The sequence below is a fragment of the Platalea leucorodia genome (assembly GCF_965183815.1).
Source record: "Platalea leucorodia genome assembly, chromosome: 3".
NCBI classification, from domain to species: Eukaryota; Metazoa; Chordata; class Aves; order Pelecaniformes; family Threskiornithidae; genus Platalea; species Platalea leucorodia.
Window position 1 is genome coordinate 101,157,830 of NC_138825.1, and position 22,776 is coordinate 101,180,605.

General features: G+C 37.4%; 1 protein-coding gene across 1 annotated transcript in view; it reads right to left on the reverse strand.

Moving 5' to 3' along the window:
* Window positions 1-3,653: 3,653 nt before the first annotated feature.
* The window catches only part of FAM83B (family with sequence similarity 83 member B), a gene marked incomplete at both ends in the record, with an annotated part of 46,527 nt that continues 27,404 nt past the window's right edge, over window positions 3,654-22,776 (reverse strand). Inside the window, 3 exons of the mRNA XM_082308033.1 lie at window positions 3,654-6,012; window positions 8,113-8,237; window positions 16,341-16,505. Coding sequence (XP_082164159.1) covers window positions 3,654-6,012; window positions 8,113-8,237; window positions 16,341-16,505 — 2,649 coding nt within the window. The remainder of the gene's footprint in view (window positions 6,013-8,112; window positions 8,238-16,340; window positions 16,506-22,776) is intronic.

The window sequence follows — 22,776 nt, forward strand, 5'->3', positions numbered from 1 at the left end:
AAGCAATTTATTTACTGGGTATTATGACCACATGTAGGGGTGGTTTATTTATGACATGAATTGAATGGGCACCGTATGCAGAGCCTGTATCTCCCGGCCGAACTGCTCTCTGCTGCCGATGGTGCTCCCGAGGGCACGCTCAGCATTGCATAACTCTGATCGGCTTTCGCACAGCCACCCTCCTAGATCTATTATGGTGCTAATGGAGTTTTATTTAATGTGGAAATGACATGTCATTTTTTGTGGGTTTCACAACTCCCAAGCCATTTGGGCAGATGACCATCATGCACGGCAACAGCTATTACTTCACAGCCTTACAAAACTGGGAGTGCATTGGGTGTGTGCGGGGTGTAACAAATTTTCAATGTGCAGAGCACATTTAGGGCACATTGAAAGACATGCATCTCCTTGGAAAAGCAGAAACATCAAGACAAGCTTTGGGAAAAAGGAGGTTCAAAATATAAACTCTATTTTTGCCTCTAAAAATGTGCATCTCCCTTTTCTGTGCCGATGCAAAGAGCAGGTATCTTTTTTTCATATTTTTCCTTTCTATTTTGTGAAACAGCTAGGTTCCCCCACAGACACGAGGCAAATCAGACAGGACTGGGTGAGCATTGTTTTCCCACCTTTAACAACCAATTCTGGAAAGAACAAAATAACAATTGGTCCTTGCACCACAAGTGGAGCTCCCCAGTGTGCTCCTCCACCTTCAAAGCCCTAGCTGCAGGCAGGGCATGGGGCTGCTGTTCCCGTGGTGTCAAAGCCTCGCGCTCCCCAAGCAGCATTTGGTCTTGTAACATTTCTAGAACAGTGGTGTCAGTACATTAAGTGTCTGATCCTACTTCCACTGAGGTCTGTGGTGGTCTTTCACATTCATTTCAATTAATCTTGGATCAGGCCTTAACGTAGCACCATTCCTATGCGGGGTGTCTGAGGAGAGATCTGAAAATGAAAAAAAAGCTAGTTCTACTGTGATTTTTTTTTTTTTGCATTATTAAGTCTATGAGCAGGCTCTTCACTGAAGGCTCTTAATCTTCTGTGTAGGTACAAAATAGTAGTATGTATCTATAAACATAGATGAATTGGTAAATTAAAATATTTGCCTTCTCAGGACTCTGTAATTAGCAATCTACTTTGAAAAATACAGTAAAGCATTTCCAAACTGTATCAAAATAGATTTCCCCAAATTTACTACAAAATGGAAAGCACTGTCACTTCAAAACGTGCCCAAAGACCTTTGTTCTCGCTCTGTCATTTCCTTCCCAAATATAGTACTGCCTTCAAGTGTACGTCAGAGCTTATGAGAATACAAGGGAAAACTAAAGATCCTCCTAGAAACTACTCACACCCTTTTTAGCACCACCTGCATCTTAGTTAAGTTCCTTTGCTGTACTGTTAATTCAGGCACCATCCTGAATAACTGTCTGCCCTGCTAAAAATATTAAGAGTTATAAAAAGTACAGTATTGCATTGCTGTTGGCTGCGTAGCTGTGGAAGTGTGTTGTGCCTGTATTGAAAATATGCCTGGAGCACCAAGGAGACACTCCTTGCCTTGGGTATGAAAATGCTACCTCTGTCAGGACAGAGTATTTCAGTATAAACATTCACTTGGGAAAAATACCAACTATAGTGTTTCAGCGAAGAGTGAACAAAGTGACCAGTGTTCATCAAGAAATTCGTAAAATCTCTTACATGGTCACAGGTAAAGGGGAGACCTAAACTTTCAGCAGACGACTGAGATGCAAGACTTCACCACTCTCATAAATAAATACCATCCCCACAGTGAAACAGTTATTGCTATGATGCACCAACTTAATAAGGTTGCCTGAGAAACAGTTTGCACAAAAAGTTGACACTGCTTCACTGAAATTACTGACAATAACTTTGGTGAGCTCACAGAAGCCACAGCAGATTCTCGGTGAGAAGCAGATTTCCATATATAAAATCTCTTCCCAGGGCCACAGGTAGAACAGACAAATGAACTTGATCTAGCTGGTGCATGAAATGCCTTTTTGGTGTTTCTTTCTAAAGAATAAAGCCAAGACCTTCCTAGTGGGACTCCTCCATAGAATGCTGCAGGACCCTTCAGATCTAAGAGTGAAGTGGTCTCCTAAAACATGCTCCTGAAACATGAAGACCCTGTAAAAGGATTATGAGCTTTCAGCAATGAATTTTCCCAAATTTTTGAATTTGGAACAAAACTGTTGCAGAGCATCTTGCAGCTAAATGGTTATGGCATTCTCCTAAGAGACACGCTCTGCATCCAGGAGGGTGTGAGCCAGCTGGATGTTCTGGCTGCACACTGCAGATGAGAAGTGGATGCCATGCTGCTGCTCAAACACCCTGCCTGTGTTTCTTGTAAGCACTAACCTGGCATAAGCATTTAATATCAGGAAATTTTTTTATGACCGAGAGGCTTGGATGAACAAAAATGTGTCCCTTAGACTGCAGTTAGATGCCTAAATACCTTCATTAAGGTTAAACACTTGCTACTATCACCCTTCACTGATACTTTCTTTGGCTTAGGAGAGGTGCCTTATTGTTTGATGTGGTGACTTTTATGAATCTCATTTTTAGATGCCCAATTGCTCTTGGCTTTGTAATATTCATCCTGACATAAGGCAGCATTGCAGGGTTAAGCTTGCCATCTCCCTCGTATGCCTAGTCTAAGCACTTGCAACCTTATTTAAAAGAAAAGAGGTTATTAAAGCCAGTGTTGCAAATATATCTGGCAACATCTAAAACAGACTGTCGCATGTGAAACTCAAAAACTTACCTGAGAAATGGAAGTCCACGGACAATTTTTTTTTTGAAACACCAAATAGAAAAATGTAACAAAAAGCTATTTTTAGAGTACATTACAGAATACTGGCATGTTATACAAATGTAGTTAACCCACTGAAATTTGAACTCATTGGAAGTTATTTTCAAGGCACCTTATTTTATAAATAGCTTTTTAAACGTTCATCCTACATTCACAATAGTTTAACCATGTAAACAAGTCCGTGAAAGCTCAGATTAAGGTCACTTTAAGCTCTGTGTGCCAAATACTTCAGAAAAATATCATATTACATGGAAAATTCAATAAAGTAAGATAGATCCATCTGCTGCCCAAACAGTTCAATAGATGCTATGGGGTAAATTATTAACAAGATGAAGCCTAAAAGAGGTTCTCAAAAATTAAAGATAAGTAACATGCTATGCATTAACATTTCTGTTTATCATTTGAAAGTGTACATAATTGCTGAAAAAATGCAAGCCACTATTCCTAGTGCTATCCTATTTTTAAAGGGCAAATCTTTGGAAACAGTATTATTTGAAGTTTAAAAACATCCTCCATCTTTTTTTCCCCACACTTAATCTTACAATATGCTAGTACATACCTTCTTCACAAGGAAAATGTATAAAATTAATCTTACAATATAAACATTATAAACAACCCTTGAGACATCTTCTGGACACATAATTTCTGTAAAGACTTAAGTATAACAATTCTAGGATAATTATGTAAAAATATGTACATTCATTCCAATGTCCTAGACCCAAGAAGAAACCCGAGTAAGCTCTACAAAAGTTGCCTGTCAGTCTTGTCCAGTTAAGATTACGTCCAACTTTGCTACTCTTGCTGTATTTCAACATAATCAACAAAAGTTTTACTTGCTTTTGTGTAGGAAGTTCCCAAACTTTTGCATAAATCCTCTCAGCTTGTTATCATTAGGCTGCAACGGATGGTAAGTAGTTGAGTTGTAGCTGACCATGTGATTACTCCTGCCGTAATTATTCCCTAAGGTCTTACTTTTGATATCTGCGAAATGCGAACTGCTGTTGGGTGCATTTCCTGCAGGTTGGCTAGCATTTTCCATCTTGCAGAATGGCTCAAAGCGGCTATAAACACGCCTTTCACTCAAACGAGATCTTAGCTCCTCCTGGCGTTTTGAGCTTGCCAGCTGTGGTGTCATTGAACTCGCTCTTTGAAGAGCAGAAACAGGGCCACTTTCGGGAGTAATATTTGTGGTGATTTCCTTTGCATCTTGATACTGAATTTGTTCTGTATTAAATCTTGGGGTAGATGCATCTCCTGCAGTTTCTATGAACTTACTTTCAAGGGGGCATAAGAGAGGACACTTTTTATTGCCTTCATCAGATGGAGGTTTTTGAGGTTTTGGTGACTTTGGAGACTTTGGAGACTTTGTTGGGCTTCCAGTGACATCTTCTTTACTTCTGTTCAAGCTTCCTTGAGAATTTGATGATGTGTTTCTCTTTCTCCTTGGGGAAGAATCTGTCTTATTCTCAGAAATCTTTGGTTTTTGATTCTCTTCTTCAGAAACCAATGTGTCAGAACTACTACACATTCTGTAAAAGGAAGGACCTTTGTTTTTTGACAAGTTTTCCTTCTTGTCTGGTGTGAGATTAAGAAGTGACCGCAATTTCTGGGATCCTTTCTTTAGAAAACTTGGGGAATTCTTACTTTCTTTCTTTGATGTGCAGTCCTTAGAAGACTCCTCTTTGCTAGCTTCAGTGAGAACAGCCATAGAGATTGCCTTGCTAGCAGTTGGGCTCTTTAGCTCTCCTTTGAGATTCTTTTCCTCCTGTGGCAGGTGGTTGGTCACACTGTGCAAACTTTTAGAGCTCTTCAGCGTGTCCTCTGGAAGTTTTGGACTAACTGGCTGCTTAAGTCTATGCCTAATCAATGTACTGTAAACGTAACTGGATGCATGTTTGTTGGCACCAGGGTCTAATATGGACTTTGAATTAAACATGGGAAAACTTCTCCTTTTTAGCATATTTTCATTTTCAAGGTTCTTTAAATTTTCTGCATGTTTGTCTGCACACAGTGTTGTGTACAAGTAGAGAGATGAGTCACCCGTTGCATCTGAATTTACGCTAGGTTTTGTGTTGTCTGCAATATGAATTCTGTGGTTTTTTCGTGCATCTGATTTAAGTGGGACATTTGTGTTAAGCTCTTCTAAAATATTTTCTGTTCCATTTTCCACACTTGGAGCATGATTAGATGTCCCTTTAGGTGTTGCACTTCCCTCTGACCCAATTATAGTTGAATTTGAAGAACTTGCACAGCTGCTTACTTCCTGCTGTTCAGGTAAAGTTGGCTGGAACACCAATGATGATCGTAAGCGAGAATGAGAATATAGCGCATGAGCTTTAATATTTTCAGCTGTGTCATAGCTGTCATATCTGTCACCCAAGGCTGACCCATTAGACTCTACTGGATAATCTGATTGATCATTCAAATATGACTTAATTCGCCAGTTACGTAGGAACGATTTCGTTGTGTGTTCGAGGGTCGGCATCCTTTGCTGCAGATGGCGGATATGATTATCTGTCCCATTAAAAGACCTCCGTACAATTGAATTTCTTTCTGCAAGATTTATCTTTGGTCGTGAAAACTGACTGGCAAAACTTTGCTGGGGGGTACTGTAGTTATTTGCATATCCTCCTCGTAATGAAGAAACAATACTAAGGCTATCAGATGGCATTTTCCAAGTATTTGATGGATTGTTGGCTCTATTAATAGCTCTGTTGAGCAATAGGTAAGGTGTCCTTTCTGGCTTCTCCCCAGCGTAACTATGTCTCTTCCAGTGCTCATTTTTTTCACTAGGTTGATACTGCTGGATTGGATTTTGCATATTAAAACCTGGATGAAATGGTTGTTTATTATAGACTTGATTTCTCAAGCCATATTTATCTATTTCATTTACTGCATATCTTCCATGAGTTTTCCAACAAATAGGATCTATCTTATGAACCTTGTCTTGCCTACCAAAGAGGTTTCTTTGGCTAGAAACTGAAGCCAAGGAAGACACTGAGTGTTGGTATGTATCATTGTCCCAGAGTGTCCTGCGACTGTTTACCCGCACTAATTCTGGGGCAAATGAACTAGGAACAGAAGAACGAGCATACAGTGTCCTGAACTCTTCATCAAAGGATTCAACCAGCTGTCCTGTGATAACTTGCACCATACTGAGGTTGGTTTTTTCAAACGACCACATAAAGCTGAAAGAAGAACAAATGACCATTAGAAACACTGTATTACACTGGTCCTTCTTGATAAGAAAGCTTTCATACAAACCTGGGTTTTGTACAAATACTTTCTAAATAAATAAATAAATTGTTGGTATGATTCATGGAATTTGGATTTGGAAGGTCTAATCTAATACCAGTCGAACTCAGCTGGTGACTTTCCACTGCTTTCAGTGGGAGCAGGAATGACTCTATAACTACTTAATTGCCCTTATAAAAAGTGGATATTGCAAAAAAGTATTCACAAATGTAGAACAGTGGAATACAAATACCTAATGGAGCAAAATTACCTCTACAAAGACTAAGCCAGGATTGACTAGACCCACTGTATTTACTCCTGAGTCAGACAATGTTAATGTGTAGTTATGTTGTGAAAAAAATACATTTGAAATAATACGCAGAACTGCTTCAACAGTTCTAAATGTACTTCACACAAAACACATTTTCAAAAAGATGCACCTCAGAATTGTTAAAAAGTTTACATTTTCTACTATGCACACCAGATTGGATATGAGCATTTCTTTTAATTGCAATGATGATATTCTGATGAAGGAAATTTTCCTCTTTTCTATTGTACTTAGAAAGGCTGAACACATGCTCAAAGCTAAGTAGCTATAGCTACTTTACAGCTACAGAATGAGATAAAATACATTAACATGTACATTAAGGGTGTTTCAACAAGCCTAATATCATGGTGTCAAAAGCATGCAATTTGTAGATTACAGCAAAGAAAAAATCGGTTTTGCTATCCTATTTTCATGAAAAAAAAGTGAAAAAAAATTAAATCAATGAACTTGTTTTATTTGCATTTGTCTTCTGGATGTTAGAAAACAGGTTTGTTGTATTCACGTAAATAGCTTGCTGATTTAGTTTTATTTGTTTTGTTAGTTTTGTATTTTTCAGGAAATAATAGTGTGCTGAGATTAAATCAAATCATGCTGCATAAGTCTTTTCTATTAATTTTCACAATTAAGAATAACAAATTTTGTAATATTTGGAAAAAAATTAAACTTTAAATTGAGTTCAGAGAGCAAGAATTCAAAAAGACTCATCAAGCTTAATTTCTACAGCAACTGATGATTCCAGCCCCTGTGGTGCTAGGTCTTAAAGCAGTGTTATTTTTCAAAATGAAATGAGAAAAACTATCACATTCTCACAGACTCTAACACTGTGTGTAGATGTCAAAGCAGGCAGACTCTCCCTGGACTCTCTTACATTGATTCATTCTTCAACATGTCACTTACCTCACTACCATTTATACACATCAGTCTGAATTTGGGGCTGGCCAAGTCTCCGAGGAAATAAAAAGCCAGATTTTTTTTTGAAAGCTTACAGCGGTGGAAATCTATGAAAGTCAGTGGCTGCAGACCTGGCACCCAGGCACTACGCTGGCAGAAACTAATTCAGTAGGCCAAAGGAGAGAAGTGTAGCATGAAAAGAAGGAAAACACTTAATGTGTCACATAAAACTGTCCCTGCTTTAACTTTGTTTTTTTCCAGCTCTGCAAAGCTGTAAGTTATTCCAGCCTATGCTTTGCACACATACATTGGAAATAAAATGGAAAGTAGAATAAAGAAACTTAGCCAAATATGAGGAGAGACTATGTCAACTTAACTTGGGCAATTCTGAATTTGACCATGATACACTACAGAGTGCCACAGAACAGGTCTAATGTTAGCTTTAAAAGATTATTATGCGGAGGAACTACCCAAGACAGCTTATGAAATAATTTTGGCAGCTTTTTCTGGAGTGAATGTTAAACAAGAATAATTCAGACAATGTAAGACAAATCAGGATCTTTCTCTCTTTTTAGCAAGTCTCCAGCTGTAGCTAAAGCTATATCCTTTATTTCTTATTTGTGAAAAACTAACAGAGGATCTCAAAATTTGATTCCGTGTTAGGCTAGCTAGCAATAAGTATCTATGATAACTTGTTAAATTACAGAAAAGATAATAAAATTTTCCCATGGAGTTCCCTGGGAGAATTTTCAGAAATAGAAAAAAATCCAAATTTGTAATAGGAGAATTACTGAGATGACAGGTTTTCTACGGACACCTCAGTGACTGATCTTACCTGTAAGAACCATATATGACTTTCTTACAGTCAACAAGAATAAATTTTTGTTCCATTTTTCCATGGAATTTTGCTCCTGTTTTAGAATAGTAATCTTGTCCTTTTACTGTCCGCACCCTCATGTTCTGAAAAAGACAATTGAAATATTTCAGTTTGTATACTATATTCCATATTTAGCATCCAGGGGTTTAAAAGCAGAGGTACAGTAGGGGAAGAGTTATATTATTGCATATTAATAAAATCTGCAGGGAAGTAAACTCTGATCAAACTTGTCCCCTAAGGACCCAAAATGGCAAGTTATTGCTTTGTCTTCAAGACTGATGAGATTCCCTAGGCCACAGAAAATGAAATTCTGCTTTTCCATAGCCACCGCTCCCAGAAATGAAGGTTCTGGCACAAGAAGTCTTTGACAAGAGAAAGAGATTTTGTACTGCAAAAAAAAAAAAAAAATTCTTTTCATTGTCTGATGTACAACATTTAGAAGATTTTCAAGCATCTCAGCTAATCAGAGACAACATCTAAAGAGCCAGAATCACTTTTCTTTTAATAGAAAAAGGCTGCTATACCTACAAACACAGATGCCCCAATCTGAGATGATCCATTGAATGATACCACCTTGTGCCAGAATCCCTTGCAGTTTTACCACTAGTAAGATTTCTCAATCAGCTTTGCACCATGGGATCAATCACTTTCTAAGTTCAGAGATGCTATCACAATACGCATAGGTAGCACAAACTCGACGCAGCAGTTAAGTTTGAATTCTATTAAGAAGCTTTATGTTTTACTCGTGAACTCAGTGAATTGCATTTGGGAAATTTTCCATGTTGGACCTCAAAAATGTGGTCAATTTTTCTCCCAGACTGTGGATGAAATTGATTCAGCTAAGCCAGTGTCTTCCCCGCCCCCCCCCCCCCCCCCCGCCTTGTTTTTTTAAGCTCTTAGAAACAAAAAATTCAAAAGAAGTGTTACAACACCTTCTGGACTGTATCGATAATGATTTTCAAAAAGTTCCTATATGGATGTAGAAAAAAAATACAATACCATTTATCAGAAATTTTTACAGAAAGGTGCTTATTTATAGAAAAAATAAAATTTATATTCAATGCAAACCAACCTACAGCATCTACCTCATGTGGCTGTGAGATACAAAATCCTTCACAAGACATGAATATAGCTTGGAATATAGCTGTGAATGATCACAATATTTACTGTAGTTTCTAGCCTTGCAATATTTGTTCTAGCAATGCTAATTTGTGGTAATTTACAAGTATTCCAGTGGGAGTTAAAACTGTAGTTTAGCATTGGCAGTAAGAAAACAGAATCTATATGATTAATACATAGACTGTATATATGGAAATAGTGGAATATAAGACTTGTGAATACAGAGGAATGTCTTGCTTCATGGGACTGCTACAAGGACAGGTTGAAAATCATAGCAGACAAGTGCTCTGCAAAGGCCAGGTACAGAGGGATTAGGGCTGTTCATGAAGCAACATGGGTAAGAGTGTGTGCAGGGTAAATTCAGCAAAATCACGGGAATAAAATAAATAGAATAGAATAGAACAGAACAGAACAGAATATTTCAGTTGGAAGGGACCTACAATGATCACCTAGTTCAACTGCCTGACCACTTCAGGGCTGCCCAAAAGTTAAAGCATGTTGTTAAGGGCATTGTGCAAATGCCTCTTAAACACTGACAGGCTTGGGGCATCAACCACATCTCTAGGAAGCCTGTTCCAGTGTCTGACCACCCTCTTGGTAAAGAAATGCTTCCTAATGTCCAGTCTAAACCTCCCCTGGCACAGCTTTGAACCATTCCCACGCATCCTGTCACCGGATCCCAGGGAGAAGACATCAGCACCTCCCTCTCCACTTCCCCTCCTCAGGAAGCTGTAGAGATGTTTAAACTTACAAAAGTATTTAAGATTCCAGCCTATATAGTATGACTGAGTTTGCAGTACAGTTACATAAACCTTTATTGTCTATGGGAGCACTTACACCTCTACCTAAAGCATATGAAGTTCTAATAGGTAGAAGTTGTAGGAGTTTTAATGATAGTACCTACTACAATCCAATGAACTTTATCCTTCCAAACAGACAATTCAAAAAATGAGGAGAGAATCTCCATGAAATAAAAGCATATTTCCAAATAACACGTGCTTTCTAAATCAGTATATATTTCACTGTTGGTATCTTAAAACTTTTATCAAAAGAAAAATCAAATCAAAGAAGCAAGAGCTACACTTAAAAGCTGCTGAGTTGGCAAATCATGGTTTAACTCAAGCTATCAGAATTCTTTAAATGCTATTTATTTATTAGGTGAGTTTTGACTTAGCATTTTTGACAAGCTCTGTTTGAACAAAAATGTAACTCAGTTAAAATGTACAAAGACAGCATTTAAAAATGTTTTGTTTGTGACCTAAATGTCTTGCAAATATGCTAGAAACATAAAACATACAGTTTATCTCTTAATTAGACAAATAAAAGAAGTATTATCTAGAAGTGCTGTAAAATTTTAAAAGGTAAAATTTTAAAAGTGAAAATACAGGTGGATGCTTAGGTCTATTTTCAGGAACAGCTAAAAAAGAATCAGGAACAATAACAATCCAATTTGTATTATTGAATGGGAGGTTAACATAATTTTGCATCTCTACCTGCTAATCACTTTTGACAATCTAGCATCGTGTCTTTCAAGTTTTCTGCACTCTGATTAGCAGTTTTCTTATCAATGAAAGTCCATTTCCCTGCTTTTCTAGTGTGGCTTTTGTTGAACTTTGAACAAGCCAATCCCGCTGAAGAAAATTATTCTTTCTGCAGCAGCTACTCAAGCTTTAAGTAATGAAATAAAAAGCTTTTATTTGAAAGTTAAATAGTGTGGAAAAAGTAATTCCTGAAAAAGAAAAAAAGAAAATACTGGAATTTACCCATTCTAAAGATTATCACAATAGTAAACCCTTGTTTACTATAAAATAAAATTTTGTGAATTAGTCATTAAATTTGCATTTACTTCAATGACAGTTTTACCCAATTCTATATACCATGTAATTATATTTGTAGGTCAGATCTATATTTAACTATATTAAATTATATTTATGTCATTATAATTTGAAAAAGTTAACTTGAGAGGCAGCTTATACATTTTCAAATAACCATAACAAGTAATGCTGGCCTAAAGACGTGCCAGTTGAACACATCAAATCTTACTGAGATAAGGCCTGATTGGTATTGGACAGGCTATCACTTGGGAATCTGGACTGCTGGAGGCACAAGCAAAGCTAATGGCTTGCAAATTACCATACTATATAAAAAAAAGCTTTGCCTTAGGTACTCATAGGCTGAAATATAACTTCAAGTAGGCATATCTATAAAAGGAATAAAGTTTACATTAAATTGCTGTTTTTTAAAAAAATCATAGTCACTGCTTCCTCTGTTCTCTTTTTTCGCTTCCTTCTCTTCAGTATTATTCCTCCTGCAGCTTTTCTGTCCTGCTTCCTTAATCCTGCCAACTTTCTCCCTGTCTCGGTAGGTCATCTGCTCCAAGATGGGAACGTGGCAGCATTACAAAGGCATGTGCCAGAGATCACACTCACTTTTCGCACATAACACTTCCTTTTCCTTCACAGTTCATCTGGCATTCTTCACCTACTTCAAACCCTCTAATTACGTGCCAGGGATGCATACTTTGAATAATTGCCCAAAATACAGACAGTATTTGAGGATATATAATAACAGTGCATTCCACTTAGGATTAGAAGCAGTAAATATATACGCACTGAATTGCAAGCCCCATTTGGTTTGAAATGCTGGGCTTCACCTTCCTACTTGGTTTCATCCTCGGGCTACAGGACTCCTCTGCTAACAGCACTAAAAGTAGTGTGTCACTGATCACTGCAGAAGTGTTATGCATCATCATGGGTAAAGCAATCCTGAATCCTTTATGAATCCTGAGAGGAAAATCATGGGGAAACCATAAACCACACATCATGAAGGATCCTAGCTAGCCCAACGGGACACGCAGAAGTATGTGAATTGGCCATAGCGAGTCAAATGGAAAGTCTGTCTGGTCCTGTAACCAGTTTTCATCAGTGACTGTTAGTGGATGCATATGCAAGAATAATTTAATCAAGGACTTGATGTTTTAGGAGGTTTTTGAAGCCAGACACAGGATCTTCTCCCTCCTCCAAGAGCAGGGTGTAGGACACTCAGGGACATTTAAAACATCCAGTGGCTGCAGTTTAAGGATAGCCATCAGGGCTATCCAGTTAAATGACACCCAAATGATGAACAGGAAACAAGCTCTAACCTCTTTTTCTGTACGACTGCACCACTATCTTCCCAGAGAGAGCCACATAAGCATGATTTAAAATTTTGAAGTATAATTCAGTGTTACACATATATTTTAATCAGTAGAAACCCTCCAATGTGATAGATAAGTACAGTGAATATATGGTCTCAAACATTTCATTTCAGCACTTTTTATTTGTAGAGTCTGTTTTTATCAGTGTACAATTACTCACCCTGTACTTGCTGTCAAGAAAATGCACAAAGAAGAAAATGGATGTCTACCTAATACTTAGCCTAACAGTTTTAAAGGAAAAAAAGACACATTTTTCATATTATTCATCATTACCAATATTATTTATTAACCTGGGCCTCTCTTCTTACTAAGGGATAATAGTTGGTGTACAAAAACTAAGCAGTTTTTAAGTTCGCTTCTATTCTGACCTCGAATCTGATTCAATGACCACTGAAGACAAAATCTCAATGACTTCACTGGAGTCTGGAGTCCCTTAGCACAGAAGTTTGCTCACAGATACAACATTGTGCTGTGCACATCTATTTAATAACCAAATTTGACTTAGACTTGGAAGTACTGGAAAACTTTTGATGATTTTGATAACATTGGTGAGACATAACAAGCAGCAATCAGGTCTCACGAGCAGCTCCTACTATGCATTTAAGTATGCATATCTGGGAGTAGACTTCACAAAAGTAAAGCAAAATCGGTTCATTAGTGGTTCTATTTTCTCATTCCTGCAATTCATTAAAAACAGTGAAAGGAGTATCAGGCGATAAACAGTTCCTGCCAGATTGCTTTCAATATCCTCCTGTAGCAAGATGATTCTTCGTTATTGCCAAAGAAGTAAAAATAGGTTTTTGCAAAGCATGGAGTCTCTGCCACATGCCTCACCTCATATCAAATAAAACACGAAGACCTGGCATCAGCTGAGGAGCTTGATTGACTTCTTAGGCATTAAACAACATTGCCTACACTTGTTCATTTTTTCTAATCCAAAATTAAGTTACTGCACTGAGCATTTTGGTGGTTCTCGGGATTGTTGTCTCAGTGCTGCATTTTGCAGTGCAAATCTATTTCACAGTTTGCTGCAGCACCTGTCAGTAGCAGAAAAAAAAGCAGCTCTCAAAAAATTCAGCTATTAGTTTTTGAAAAATCACCTGGAAAAAGTCAGAATCTGTAATGACTCTTCATCTTTCTATGCAAAGGAATTGCTGACCAAACAACAAGTCAGACCGGAGAAAAAGTTAATCAAAAGAAGCTTAGACAGAGATGAGAAAAAAAGAGAAACACATTAATTAAGGGGGAAAAATGTAGGGCAGTCAGGAAGCAGATAAATGAAAGTGGGGAACGAGAAATGGGAAAGTATAAAACCTGAATTTTTTATTTGAGTTGAGTTCCACTGGTGATGTCAAGGTGAACATTAAGTAAAAATCAACCCACAAGAAGAAATGCTGTAGGAAAGACCGAAAAAGCTCCTAGTAAACCCCTGATTTCATATTCTCCTTTACAGAATCCACAATAATCACAGATTATATAGTCACTCCATTTTTTCAGTTATATCTTTCAATAAAGAGGGAAACATGTCCTGATATGCAGTCAGACTACAGATGAGAAAAACTGTCTGCACAGACATTTACTGTAGATTTACGAATAAAATCCTCTTTTTTTCCATACAGACTACTGAATTGTAAGTCTGAATTCAAAAATACAGTATTGCTCATCACTGCATCTCATTTTTTACTGATCCAAAGGAAGAGAAAAAGAGCCAGAGAAGGCATTTAGTTAGAAAAGCTTTACAGAAATTCCTCATCATGAGTGCATGGCATGAGGAGCGTCTGCCATACTCCTGCAAGACGGAACCAAATCATGCCAGAGAATAACAAGACCAGTGCTGCTGGTGCTACACCCTGAGGAAAAGAAGCAGATCCATACATCTCTGTCCTATTCCTGCTTTCACTGAACAGAAGGGGAGGACCAAAAGCCAAGACCACAAACAGTTAAAGATGGTCTGTTTTTTGTGAACCTTGAGGCGATGGGAGAAAGAGAAAGGGAGAAAACTTCTCCAAAGTACTGACTGTTCTTTCATAGTCACCAGCAGTTTCTCTTCATCCTCAAGAATGGCACAGGAGAATTACTGTGGAAGTAGTAAGCTTCTATTCCCAGAGCAACAGTCACTGGGAGTTGCACTTGGATGAGAAGACCATTAATTCAAACAGCTTTATTACAAGCTAAACTGGAAACCCAGCACACAACTCTATTTGGCATATATTTTTCATTTTCTGATAAACCTTGAAGTATTCTAAGTAAACCTTGCAGAGTAAAGATGTATTTTATTTCTCCCACAGTTACGAAACAGAAACATATAATACATAATGTCATTGGAGAGGCCAAGTCCAAACCTTTCCAATCCACACTAATCCATACAAAATCCACTCTAATGTATGTACATTAATTCTTTCAACCACAGTATAAATGCCTGTAGGTCTGTAAAACCTTATTAAAAAGACAACCTCGAACACACCCAAAAGAAGTTAGGCTTTTGAAACAGCTGTAGATACACATTGCACAGAACTAATTTGAAAAGGCAAACCATGGCATTTTTTGAGATATCATTTGAAAGGCATGCTCCTAATTTATTTTATTTTGGGAGGATAAAACTCATGCCATAAACAGACGTACACCATTTTTGGCAACATCTATGGCATAGTTACCCAAGTAATCAGCAAATAGTGGTATCTCAAGTTCCAGAGTATGGAAATATTGCCAAATACTGACTTCATGAAGGCAATCATGACCAGTGTTAACAGACCCACAACATATTTTTAGTGTTTTCTTTCCAAAAGTTCCCATGGCTGTGTGTATTACGCCACCAGAGGACAATCCCACACACTCATACACAAGAAACAAGCATGGAAAGTGGTGTGGGAATACTTTTAAGGACCTAAGTCAACATTTCAGAGCAAAAACTGGTAAAAAATACAGGTTTGCTCCAAAATTCTAACAAAAAGCCTTCTTTATCCTCAGAAATACACCACACCTCTATCTGATTTTTGGACTGGGTTCTTAAAATGCATGCTGCTAAGAAGAGCTTTCATAATGTTTTTGTGAGGAGCAAACATAGCCTAACCAGTTAGAGAAACAAGGAATTGCAAATGGAACTATATGGAAGTTCAGCCAAGGCAGTGCTCAGAGCTTTGCAAATAAACTCTGGCAACATCCTTGGAACTTCTTCAGTGCTATCTACAGTACAGTAAATCTAGAAGTATTTATGAAGCATTTACGTCAGGTCAGTGCAGCTCATGGTTTGGATTCTAATCCCTGTTAAATATTAGGGCAGCACAGGACATCTTGTGAAAAATGTGAACGTTAGTCTTCTTGTTATCTTTCTTAGAGGATAAAACTACATATTTCATGTACAAAAGTAATACTCTAAGACATGATGCAGACAGACATGATAATATAGATTTAAGGAAAACAGTAATAAAAAAGAATCTTGGGCCTTTTAAAGTATTTTAATAGATAATAACTTTAAAGAGAAAGATCATAAAATGAAGTATGCAATTTATTAATTTACATAAGCTTTATGACTCTATTTGCAGACTACTTTAAGAGAAAGCAAAAAGAAGCTAAGTTTTTCAAACATGTAGTATTCCTAAATACATAATAATGGAAAATTATTTTATAAATAATATATGAAAAATTATGGCATTCTATCAAATACTCTTGTTTTGATACATGAAAAAGATAATCTTTCTAATGAGAAAAACATTTGTAGAGAAGGTTCTGTTGGGAGCTTACTTATTTATACCTCTTAGTTAATTTGAAAAAGCAGTACTTAATAATCACTTTTTGAATAACAGTCCCTTTTCAGTAGGTTGTGGAGGAATGAGTGGTGAATGTTCATGCACAGGAACACAGGAAGCCTTACCCTGAGCCTCTGAACTTGACAGCCTTGTTTCTCCGTCATTTTCAGAAAGTGACTGAAGTTTGACTCATCAAGCAGAAGATACACTGCAATCCCTCTAGCAGATGCCTCCACAATTTCTCTAAAGATATCCACATCTGTAAACATATCCATAACAATGGCAATGACCTGAATAAAACAGAAAAGACATAAATTATTGTATTGTATAAACATATATATGAAACTCTTCACTGAAGCTTGCACTGGGCAGCTAATACACTAATATTTTTTACACATCAAAAATTTCTACTATTTTCCATGTGTTACCACTTAACCTGTAAGGCTTTTCAAAGCCACTGGATCTTCTTTTTGAGAAGTCAGGTGATTGCTTGTGTGACATTTGTCACAAGTACCAAAGTCTGGCAAAAAGTTGTGTTGTGGGTGTATGTAGCTATTGGTTATATGAGGAAAAGGAAAGGGGGAATAGCAATATGAATACAGTGGAAAAATGAAACCATCAAAATGTAACTGCGGTGTGCATAAATAAAATTCAGATGTTTTTTGTACAAGGGGCTTCTTCATCTTTCTTCATCTTCTCTAAAACTAATGGCTCAAGAGCTTGAAGGAGTCAATAAGCAGACTTTGGAGAGCTGAAGGAGTTGAGGACTTCAGGATCCATACTGATTAAGCACTCTTACCAGGATGAAATTTCCTCTGCTGGTGAGAGCTTGGTTCAAGAAGATTAGAGTCCTTCAACCTATGGGGATAAACTAAATATTTCTGATTGGGAAAAGCAATGTTCTGCTAATGATATTTTGGAGATGATATACTATTGACGTATCATTAGCAATTTGGGAAGTACTAGTATTGAAGCATTAGAGGAAATAACAGATGAAGAACAGGTATCTGTGTAACTTTTAAAGATAATATTCTTATCCACTAGAGTCTTCATGAAAAGTTCCAATGAGATGTCTCAGGTGCAAATTCAAATCAAATAAAGCCTTTCACAGGTATCAGACCAGGCTTGATAGTGAGCATGCTTTACCATTTTCAATCTTTAAACTACCTGTACCTCAACTTTAATGGTGTAATTGTTAAGTTACAATCACTCATATTATTCTGGAACTGAAACGTTTATCTCACTTACAAAATTTCGTAAATGCTGTTGCACACACCCAGGTAAAAGTTATGTCTCCAGTCAGTTGTCTGAACTACCTTTTTGAATCCTACCTGCTTAGTAGGATTACTCCTAAGTAATCCTACCTGCTTAGTACTTATGCCAAACATACTTAAAACACTAGAAATATTAATGAGAGCTGACCTACAAAAAATAAAAGTAAAATAACAAGGTCATTAGGAAAGGTAAAAAGACAGCTCCTGAAGTAGAAAAATGAAAGGACTTGGCTTTACCATAACATGTCACCTGGTGATAAAAAGACTCTTTACAGACCCACCACTCAAAGAGGAACTGAATAGCAGGAAATAATTCAATTCTTTCAAAAATCTTAGGTAATATGCCCATGCACTACCTCATTCATTTTATTGAGTTTTTGAAAATAAAACGTAAATGTGTTTTTTAACAGTACAAATTATATTTCTTTATCTAAATTTGAAAGGAAAGACTGAAACCCACAAAAGTTTATCTTGACTCTAAGGACCTCATCACTTTCAGACAGCACCTTCTACTTGGTCTTGTTTCCGAGATATACAACGTTAACTGAACATGGCAACCCTATTTGTTCATCTGTCTTGTTTCACTTATGTCTGAGCAGAAATCTGCCAAGACAGATCAAGTGTGTTAGGTAAAAAGATCAAAGAAGTAAGTCTGTTCTCAAATAGTTCTGTTACATTACTTGTGTCCCCCTCACTCTGAACTCTGTAATTTCTTCTTAACCTTTTCTTTCCTTCAGATCTTTTAGAAATAGGTGCTCATTACATTCAAGGATCTATTTAAATGTAAGACAGAAATCCTGAATGGATTCATTAGCGTACACTGACATGAATACATGAAATATTCAAAATCAACAGTACAGCCTTCAAAAATCATTCTAACATTTTCCTATGGCAGATATCTAAGACGCTAATCTGTTTGCAGCATCTGTGGTTGCAAAGGCTGATATATCAGAAATATACAGAAAAGAAAGTACAAGAATGAGTAATAAAAACTAAAACCCAACACTGACTAGAATGGCCATGTCTATCTTTATGAAGAGGGGAGGAGAGAAATAAATACATAAGCAAGCAGGTCAGTAAGTTGGTGGCATGAGAGGGATGCCTGTGCACTACTATGCATGTATATTATAACTTGGGAACGAACAGGGAAACCCTCATTGTCTTCACTAGTAGAATTGTTCTTAAACCATTTAGATTATTAATTCTGGAGTTAATTCTGCAAAGCATCAAAGCAGTCTTGCAAGGAAAAGTAGGTTTCACTTCCAGAGCTGGAATAGGGATTACATTTTGAAACATAAAGCCTGTGCTAGCTGAAAAATCCTCACCAGATTTAAGGATTTGTATGCAAAGCCACAGTCATGATCTGACAACCAACTGGACATCCATTTCTGCATTCCCTAGAAACCAAAGATGACTCTTGTATGCCCTCATTAGCCTGCCCATTCACTCAGCAACACTCGATCTAGTCAACGCAAACATAGTTAGGCTCAATTGCTGGAGGAAGAAGAGTGCCAAATTTGAACAATGCATATGATATACATTCATAAGTAAAAAGACATTTACAGTGATAAGGTCATTTCTGTATACTGATTTCTATAAATCAGACTAGTTATTTGATCATAAACTACAGATTTTGATGCAGAAAGAGTGGGCCCCATAAATGTCATAGAATATTCTAGCTTTTAAATGTGTTAAAAGTCCTTTTTATTTTTTTATTTTTTGGAGGGGGGTACATTTCCCCATACATTTGCCTATTTTGCAGCAGAAGGGAGTATTGACCTTGGGGAAAGAAAAAGCCAGTATGGTATTAGGGTCCCAAGTTTTGATTAAGGCGACCAAGACAAGGCAGTTACTTCAAAAGAGGTATTCTATAATGTGTATCTACCTTTAATTAAAGCTGCAATAACTGCTGCAGGATTAGTTACTTGCTGCGTCACTCTGGAGGAAAAGATTTCACTACTGTGTTTTTACATTTGTTTTTGCAATTGCAGAGCTAATTTCCACCCTGATACTTATAAGAAGAAGCCACATTAACAGTGAAATCCAGCAAGGAAGAAGAAACTGATGGAATTTAAATTGCACAAAATAGGTCAGAAAATTGCCTATTCCACAAATTCTGTTTCTTTTGGGCATAACAATGCTATCCCATGTCAAGAAAATCCCCCACACTCCAGTGTCATACAGTAGGTTTCCTTATAAACTGCCATTTTCTTTCAAAAGCATATTTGTTTTCCAAAATGCAGAAGTCTTTTCAAAAGCAAGCACCAATGCTTTTATAGGAAATACAAAGGCCATCCAACCATGCAGGGGACACTGGATGGGTGCAGCAGTTTTCTCCTGAAAGCACCGGAATTCTGGGAGAACTTTCCAAACCTTGAGAAACTGATTATCACCCTGAACAAAAATTACCCTCAGTTGGTAATAATTAAGAATTTTACACTTTCAGGGAGGACAAAATAGTTGGCAGAGCAGATACTTGCTCTGCATAATACCAGATAACACTGATATGCACAGCAAGAGTGAACTACCACCACCTGATTCGGTACTAGATAGAAGAACACATTTCAGCAATCAACTAGAAGTGAAGACGGTGCAGAAAACCATTTTTATGCTAGTCTTCTTCCCTCAAAATTAAATTTAAATAATCTTAGATTGTCACTACTAATCTTTTAATCTTATCAGCCAATTCTTTTTTTAAAAAGTGGTGAATGCTTTTTAAGGTTAAAATTTGGTTTCAATGGCATCCTTACAGAACAAGAAAATCTGCTGAAGTCAATAAGCACAAAATTACTCCTAATAAAGCCGATAGTTTTATCAATTTAAATTAAGGCACCGATAGAGCCATATTCCATTATTCTTACTACTATCTTGACACTAAGACTATGGTTTCCAATAGAAAAGTAAAGCTTCACGCTTTACTTCAACATTTTAGAAATATTTAAGTATAGGCAGAAGAGTATAATTTTGTTGAATAGCACTATTTTTATGCAAATATTTTAAAACACCTATTTTTCGGTAAGCTGATGTATTTCATTTAATTCTCACAGTATCGAGTAAAGTAACATTTTAAAAGTCATTATCTCTTATCTATCAGATCATTTTAATTCAAAGTTACTTTCATTCTTTAAAAGTTTTTAATAATTTCCAAGTTCAGGAAATGACTCACTCCTACATAAAATACTAATGACAAGATTCATGAAAGACAGACGCACACATATTCTGAAGGTTAAAATAGACAGCTATAGCTGAAATTTCCTGTAAAATTATGCAGATTCTTTTAGAACAGGAGCTTAAGTACATGGTAACAACATACCACACTGGATATTATGAGACTGTAGATGGAGGCTTCTGCTCAATTCTGTTGATCTATCATGTTACAGGGCCAGTTATTGCTCCTAGGAGTCGCTAGTTTGGGCCCATTCACATTCATTATGTTTGCTTAATGGTTCTCACCTCCAGAAACTTAACTGTATTCAAAGGCTTATATAGAAAGAAGTTGCCAATCCCAACAGTACAAATACATCTATCATTAAACATCTCCTGAGCATGTCCAGGGGAGGGCCACCAAGATGTTCAGGTATGTGAAGGAGCTGGACTTGTTCAGCCCAGAGCAAAGGTGGCTTCAGGGAATCTTACAGCAGTCCCCAGTGCCTTACAGGGAGGGTCTTGTGGAGATGAAGCCAGGTTCTTCACAATGGTGGCAGGACAAGAGACAATGATCAAACTGAAACAAGAGCAGTTCTGACTGGATATAGGGAAAACCCCTTATTCCCATAAGGACAGCCCAGCAATAGAGCAGGTTGCCCAGAGAGGTTGTCCAGTCACCATCCTTGGAGGTTTTCAAGACCCAACTGGATAAAGCCCTGAGCAACCTGGTCAGATCCTATTGTTAGCCTTGCTTTCAGCAGGAGGGTGGACTGGAGGCCTCCTGAGGTCCCTTCCAACAGACCAAGTCTGCAGTTCAAAGATTCAGAGATTTCCATTCCCATCATTGCCAAAATCCAAGCAAATTTTGCCATGTTTGGTAGTAATTACAAACTTTGCTGTGAGGCTTAAAGAAAACAAACAGAGACTATAAATAAGAAATACTGAGAAGTAAAGGCGTTCTTCTGCTTTACTTCTCCCATTTTTTGGTAAGAAAAATCAATGGATTTTAATCTTCACAGCTCAGTTTTAGGACATCAAAATCAACCCTTTTAATGGGTGTGTACTGAAATTAAGGCACAGATGTAATGAAAGGCCTTTACTGCTAGTGCTCTGTTAAGTCTATTTTGTGCATTACTGACAGTTTCATTTTCATCAGTTTTCATCCCAGTATCTTCACTCCTTTCACAAGCACTGATTATAATTCTTTAAGGGATATCTTGCAGAGTGTGTCATTTAACACCTGCTTTGCTATAAACAGTAAAAAAGAGGAATCCTCTAATGCAACTGCTTCCTTAGGTCAGGCTTTGCTAAAGAGACACCTACCATTATATCAATAACCTAGTAGGGAATAATGCTAAAGACCTACCTTACACTGCAAGAGTATTGATTTCTTGTAACCTATGTGAGGCTTACTTTGGGCACGCTATCACAAAAATCCATATTGCTGTGCAGTGCTTTTTGAACACCACCACCCTTCCTCACCCCAAGACTGAAGAACGACATTTCAGATAGAAATGTTAACTCTATTTTCGTTAACCTTGTCCCTGGTACTCCAGTCAAATTCCTTTTCACAGATCTCTGTTTTGGAGAGAATCTCCTTGTGGCACGGGCCCGGTGCTATCTGAATCTGGCCTTTCTCAGGGAGCAGGCAGGCCACGATGCTTGCAACGGTGCAGAAAGGTACAAGGACCGCATACTTTGCTGTTAGCAACAGCAGGCAGGCAGCAAACTGACTGGGTGGGTTTCAGGCACCGTAAAAGAAAGAGGAACAAATTCTGTGATCAATGCAGACAGCCTTCCCACGAGTAAGCTACATAGTATGTCTCACAAATTATTGTGGGTTTTTTAAATTATGTTATTGTGTTGTTTATGGTTGAGGGTCTGGATCCAGTTTATGCTTGCTGCAATTCATATTAGCAGCATCCTAATAAATCATCTGATATCATTACTTTGTGGCACTGTTGCTAACACCAGAGTGCATCTAAGATGATAGTTCATTAATTTCATATTAATTTTCAAAATTGAACACAGCCCTGAAATGCTTTGCACAACACATCCTTCCATTGCAAAACATACTTTGAAACCACTGTGAGTTGCACCTGAATATCTCAGGTCACCTTTGAGCTGGCTGAATTGCTGA